Below are 7,259 nucleotides of genomic sequence, written 5' to 3' on the forward strand. Positions count from 1 at the left end.
CAAGTAGCTCAAGCCTTATCGGAAGAAGTGGTGCAGGATGGGAAGGTACTGCTCTCCTTCAGCACGGAAGCTGTATTCGATGTGGTTGTTTACAGTTTGTTTTCAGTATTACTGACTACAGAATTAAAGGTGAAACTGAAGACAGAAAAACTAACGGAGCCGTGGCAGCAGTCATTCGAAGTTCATCAACATGATGGAAAATGCAAACCTCTCAATTATATATATATGTGACATTAGTTTAGCCTTGAACACAATTACCATTTTTCTATTTGGCTCTGTAGGATCACCTCTCATTAAGGTTGGAGGCTAACTGCCATTTTGTGAAAAGTTTAGAATTATGTTGTTTTTAACTTTTCGCCATTAGTTATACCAACAAAAGTTTTTGTGGAACTTGAGAAATGATCAATCAACTCTTGTAACTTATTATGTATTTTGTAATATACCATTTTAGTTTCTACAACATTACTGTTTTTCATAAATCAATGAAAATAAAAAAGAGTACATTCGTATAGATTTTTGACTTCAGGATTACAGACTTCATGAATGATTGAGACTTTCATATTTTCTGTAAGCTCCTGACACTTTGCAATACTCTTATGTATATGAGTATCTAAATGTGTAAAATAACACAGAGGGAGAACCTGAATTTTTGAATAATATAATGTAGATCTAATCCAAATGTTCTTGTCCGTTCCGGAACAGACAGTTAATAAGTCTTTTTTAAGTACTTGTTTTGTTGTAGGGTTGATGCAAGTTTTAGTATGTTAATTGCCTTAAAAAGGTATAGGTGGACAAACATTTAATTATATAAATGATAATTCAAACTAAAGAATGCTAAAACAATATTTTTGAAGAAATTCATACCTTGTATGATACAGTGTTGAGTTTTAAAGACTTTGAATTATCGCTAGATTTTAATTGTCCAAAGAAGCTTTGTGGATGTTTTTTTTGTTTTTCCTGTGAAATATTACATGTGCTCTTATTCGTATTTCTTCATCATTTTGTGATAGTATCATTCATTGAAACTTTACTGGAAGAATTTACTCAAATGCATTAGAAAAAAAAAAAATCTACTTCGGTAAGTTAAATCATGGCTGTGTTCACATCAGAAAAGAAAATTACGTTAGATGCCTATTGTAAAAGGTCACATGTTCGTGCTCTGTAGTGTCCAACAGAGGAATACGTGCACACACTGTGACACATACAGGTTTAATTTAACACTTTCTTAAAGGTCATTCTTTAAATGGAACATAAAAGTAAATATTAATAATAATTTTCTTCAAAATTAGTATCTTTACCCGATTCAAAATTTACAAAATATTGCATCCAGAACATTAGCACATGTAAGTGTATTTGAGATCCTGGATGTCAAAGTTCATACAGTTATATATGCAAATAGATGTGTACGAAAAGCTACTCTGTTTTGATTCTAGCTTTTTTATAGATTTCTTGTTATGAGATTACGCTTCTGCCAAGAAATACACAAACAGAATGAACAGCATAATGCTCATTTTATAAAGTGAAACCCAAATATTATCCAGCTCTAACAGCAACCACTGAATAGCACAGGTAAGAATATTGTACTTGTTACTAGTGCAGCTAAGTACCGGTAGTAGCATGTTTATGATGTTTATTACAGGGTGCAGAATTAGCACATGCATGGTGCCAAATGCTCCTAAAACTTGCGTCCGCCACAGGAAAATTGAAGAAGCACCCACTCTTGTCATAAAAAATATTGCAACGGTTGTCACGTATTAGATAAAACAACTTCGTTGTTCCCAGCCCGTATAAAGGGGAGTGTACTCTGAACATAAACTTAATATTTCACGACCAAAAAACATTTCAAATGCAGGGTTTCTTTTGCTTATATTGTCTATAAACTTGATCATTTGGCTGATGCTTTCTAAGTTACCAAACAAACTGTTGTCTGACCAGGATTTGAATCCATGCTGGCTGTATGCAGAAAGTTAATGCATATATATATATATATATAACTAACATTAATATCAATAAAATAATGGAGATGTGCTAATGGCAATTAGAAAGCAATACTGATGAAGTATTGAAAGCTGGAGATTTTTAATCTTATAACTCTTTATGTTTAGTATCATTTCTACAACAGAAGCATGGCTTCCCTTTGATGTATAGATTTACTTAATCCAATTCACCTAACTATGATATTTATCTAGATCCATATCTAAATGTACTTCTGTGTGTGTATTTGACACATGATAATTTCCGATAAGGTACTCTCCCTCCTCTCACAAGATTAGCTTTTCTCATTTTGTGCTGCCCTCTGTATGGCAACTTTTCCAGAAACACTTGCCACAGGCCTTCATCATCCCTCAATTGGAATCCAGAGTTCCAACACGTCTCTCATGCAAATCAGCATGCGTTACCTCTGCACCATTAGGAGAGCACTACTATCACGTGATGCATGTGACTCCCTGTACCTGGCACTACCAAAATACCACTTCTTTTGAAGTTGTTTTTTTTGCATTTTTTATATTTTTCTTAACTTTATTTACTAAACTTAACAGTTGTGGAGTTAATATTTTTATTAAAGCATTATTTCCTCATGTTTGCAGCTTTTTCCCGCTTATGAATTCTGAAGTTACAGTCACCACCTCACCAGCATCTGATGACAGATTTTCAGACATGGGCCCAGGTGACCTGTTGGGGTATGTATCGTCACTTAATCACCGAGAGATTGAGTGGTACATGAGCCAACCTCTCTCTCGCCTACTTCTGTCCCACTTTCTCCTGAGCCTTTTGAGCCAGGCCAGGCTGATGACAATTTTAATCGTTTGTCCCCCCAGCTCGTGTTTGCCGTGCCTTTCTGTTCACTACCTGATGATTCAGCTCATCCGTCATTGGTCTTTCAAGACTTAATCTCTCAGGTATGTGATGTTTTGTCTTTTACACCTGTTTCCTATGGCCCTAGACCTTCTTCTTACATGAAACAACCTCCCGACCCAGTTTAGTCTTTCCCCCAATATTAGGTTTCACACAGACTCATTTGCCTCTTAACTGGGGAAGGGCATTAGTATGCCTCGTCCCACATGGACTTTGGATCATTCCACCCTTGCTTATTCTTAGGTGGACTATTCCTTTATTGACTAACAGTTGTTTAGGTTGGTTTTACCTGTTTGGGGAGCAAAACCAGATTACCCTGTTCAACTTACCCAACCCAAGCTCAATTTTTTCACCTTTGTCTCATTCTCATCACCCTGTTAAGGTACCTTTCCTCCCTTCACCTTCTGTCAGAGGCTCTTCATAGGAACCCTGAGGGGTTTTCTGATGAAATCCTCTCCATCCTTACTTCTACATTGGTTCGTCAGTCCTCTTTGGCTCTCGTGCTTCAAACATGGTATGTTAGTTGAGCTGTGATGCGGTTTTGGACCCATCTCCAGGGTCCTTATCTGAAGGACCTTTGCATGACACCATTTTGGGCTGAGCATGGCACCAGTTCCTGTCCCCCGACCTTCCCCTTCTCAACCTCTTTCAGTCCCACCCTCCCGTGGTGTCACGGTTTGACGATTTATTCGATAAGGCGCGATCCACCACCAGCAGTACTGGTGACTACATGGTTGGTTTGGATCCAGTGGGGGCATGTCTTTTTGAATTTCATTCATTGGTGGGACCTTTTCTCGCCAATGTCTGGGTTAATAGAGTGCTCTCAGGAAGGGATGTGTTATCCCCTTTCTCTCCCTTCTTCCTTTGTCCAGTGTTCCTGTTGCCTTCCCTTATCCTCGGGATCACTCGGCATGCAGGCGTCTGTCAGAGGTGGTTCAGGACCTCAACGCACAACAGACTATCAAACCAGCTCCACCAGATTCACAGGGGTTTTACTCCCACCTGTTTGTGGTTCCCAAGAAGACCAGAGACTGGCGTCCTGTCATCGATTTATCCCATCTCAATCAGTATGTTCACACTCCTCGCTTTACCATGGAGACATACCTTTCTCTTCAGTGGGAATTATCTCTAGGTCTTTGGATGACGTTTCCAAAGCTTACCTACACATTCCTGTGGCAGAGTATTCCTGTCCATATCTTCAATTTGTCCATTAGGGGGTTGTGTACCAGTTTAGCACCTTACCTTTCAGCTTAGTCTGAGCACCATACACGTTTTGTTGTATGGTCCATTCCTTTGCTCGGCATATTCATGCCATGGAGTTGTGCTTCCATGTTTATATGGACGACTGGCTTCTTCTTGCTCGTTCCGAACGGGAATCAGCCTGTCACACTTGTCAGCTCCTGGCTGAAGCTGCGAGGATGGGCTCATTGGTCAAATTGGAGAAGTCTTTCCTGCCTCCTACCCAATACCTTATCTATTTGGGTGTTTTCTTCAACACCCATCTCAGTCAGGCCCAACCTTCTCCTCTCCGGCTCGATTCCATTGAAGGGGCCATTCAGAAAGCACTGCTGTTCCCTCACTTACAGCTCACGAGGTTCTATCACTTTTGGGGATGTGGTCCTCTATGACCCCTCTCATACTGCTGGGTAGGGCCCGTATGCAGTTTCATCAATGGGTCCTTCACAATCAATGGAACCTCGACCAGAATCCTTTGGATACTCCTATATCCCTTCCCTCATTCCCTGTAGACAATCTTCATTGGTGATTGAACAGGGCCCACATGTTTATGGGAGTCACGATTCCTCCTTCGCAGCCTGATTTACATCTGTTAATGGATGCATATCTTCAGAGCTAGGGTGCCTGGGTGGATCACCAAGAGGTTTTGGGTTGTTGGTCTGTTCTCGAACTATTGTCGGGGTTTGGATCATTTTCTTTCTCTTGCCAGCCACCGGCTGGTTATGATCCATTTTAACAATTCTACCATAGTAGCTTTTATCAATCACCAATGTGGCATTAGGTCCAGATCCCTGTGTTTTTGCACTATGGATCTTGTTTATTGGGCCCACACATATCGAATTTGTTTGATGGTGTGACATGTACTGGATGCTTTCAATCTCATGGCTGATCGTCCTTCCTGACCGGAGAAATCCCAAGTTCCAACACATCTCTCTCACGCAAAGCATCAGGCATCACCCCTCCACCAATAAAAGAGCATTTCTATCACATAACTCATGTGACTCCCTCAATGCACCACTACCGAACTATCACTTCGAAGTTTGGCAGAAAACATGAGCACTGGAAGGTTGTGGGGAGAATGAGTGGGAAGTGTGAGTGGAAGGAAGTACCTATCAGAAATACATTTTCATTCAGGAAAATAATAATTTCCGATAAGGTACTCTCCCTCCGCTCACAAAATTGAATAGCTTGAATATCACATTGAAATGGAGGAGGGACCGGTGCGAGGGAAGGAGAAGCTTATTCCCTGGAAGCATCTGAAGAACACCCCTGAAATGAGAGGATTAGATCAGATGATCTGAGGAAGGGCCCTGCACCACATCTGAGCCAATGACTGGGATTGATGGAGCAGGTTGGGATGGAAGGGAAGAGGAATTGGAGAGACTACCTGCAGTTGGATCAACCAAGGGAACAAAGGTTGAGTGGGCCAGTAAGGAGCAATCAGAAGGACCTTGCATGAAGTGGCATGGATGAGAGAGACCACCCAATGAAGTAAACTGATAGGAAGGTAAACATAAAGGAACAGATGAGACCAATCCTGGCTGAAGGCATAGACAGCCAAGGCTTGAGGATGGGGAACCAAAGACCAAAACCGAAGTAATCTGTCATTGAGGGTGATAGCAAAGACATCGATATGTGGCATACCCAGATGCAGACAGAGCCAAGGGATAAACGCGAAACAGAGGGCAGATGAGGGCATGTGGCATGCGTTTCTGAAAAGTTTGCATACAGAGAGAAGCACAAAATGAGAAAAGCTAACTTGTACCTATTGGAAATACATTTTCATTTAGGAAAATTATAACTTTGATGATCGTACCCAGGTGGTACTTAAAAAAGTTTATTTTGCACTCTGGAATGTATTTGTGAAGTTTAACAGTTTGAGGTTCAATCCTTGCAGTGAGTATAACACAGACAACCCATTGTGTAGCATTTAGGTGTAACAACAAACTAGTTGTACGTCAATAGTCTAAAGTACGTGTTCATAAAGCTAGAAGTTTAAAGTAAACACACACGAGACAGTATGCCAGAAGTGATGTAAAGTAGGAGAAAAGTTAAAATTAATTTTGAATTTACAGCAGGCTTGTTTTATTTATTTTAAACTTAGTTTCACAACACTATCTTTAAGTCTATGTTATTTAAATAACTAATGTTTCATATTTCTGACTTGCTTCAATTCATAGCTATAGTTATATTACGTAAACAGCTAAAGTAGAAAAAAATACAAAGTTCAGAATGAAAGTTAGGTATATTAACAAGAAAATAATGAACTAGAACTTTGCTTCCAGACATCATTCTTATTTTAAATGTCAGAGTTTGTGACAATGTGTAGATAGTGATTGGTGAACTATCCAGTTTAACTGATAGATGGCAAAAAGATTGTCTGATGGCTTCAAATTGCCCTTTCTGCATACAAGCCTGAAATTCTATCTTCAGTAGTTTATTTTATAACTTACAATTGAAAAACCAGTGATGATTTTTTCGTTTAACAAAATTTAGTTACAGATAAGCATAATCATCAGTTATAATTAGTCATTTTAATCCCACATTAACAAAACACAAACTGGAAATGGAGTCCACATGATCTTATATGTGCTGGCATAGGAAATTCAATTAATCAATAATTTTTACACAACCTTATTTAAATGGTTTACTACTTTTTGTTACATAAACCTTCATTTTGCCATGGAGGTTATTATTTAGGGATTCCACCTTGAGCTAAATAAGTGCTTTTACATGTTTTCCAAGTCTGTGATTTCTGTTTTTATAATCTTTTAATGTTTTATTTCCTGGCCTCATCCATCTGGCTGTTCTTGCATTCTACCATCATTATTTATTTCTAAAACATTAAGGCCCGGCATGGCCAGGTGGTTAGGGCACTCGACTCGTAATCTGAGGGTCGCGGGTTCCAATCCACGTCACACCAAACAAGCTCGCCCTTTCAGCCGTGGGGGCGTTATAATGTGACAGTCAATCCCACTATTCGTTGGTAAAAGAGTAGCCCAAGAGTTGGCGGTGGGAGGTGATGACTAGCTGCCTTCCCTCTTGTCTTACACTCCTAAATTAGGGATGGCTAGCGCAGATAGCCCTCGTGTAGCTTTGCGCGAAATTCAAACACAAACTAACTGTATTGATTTTTTCTAGTAGCTAAATGACATTTGCATTCTGAG

At 39.7% G+C, this 7,259-nt stretch overlaps 1 protein-coding gene across 1 annotated transcript in view; it reads left to right on the forward strand.

The window, feature by feature from the left end:
* LOC106464903 (PHD finger protein 12-like) overlaps positions 1-1,069 on the forward strand; it is a 94,914-nt gene extending 93,845 nt beyond the window's left edge. The window contains exon 16 of the mRNA XM_022392708.1: positions 4-1,069. Within this exon, the coding sequence (XP_022248416.1) occupies positions 4-194 (191 nt within the window). The 3' untranslated portion in view covers positions 195-1,069. The remainder of the gene's footprint in view (positions 1-3) is intronic.
* Positions 1,070-7,259: the final 6,190 nt, after the last annotated feature.

Source organism: Limulus polyphemus, unplaced genomic scaffold, assembly GCF_000517525.1.
Source record: "Limulus polyphemus unplaced genomic scaffold, Limulus_polyphemus-2.1.2 Scaffold1775, whole genome shotgun sequence".
Classification (NCBI taxonomy): domain Eukaryota; kingdom Metazoa; phylum Arthropoda; class Merostomata; order Xiphosura; family Limulidae; genus Limulus; species Limulus polyphemus.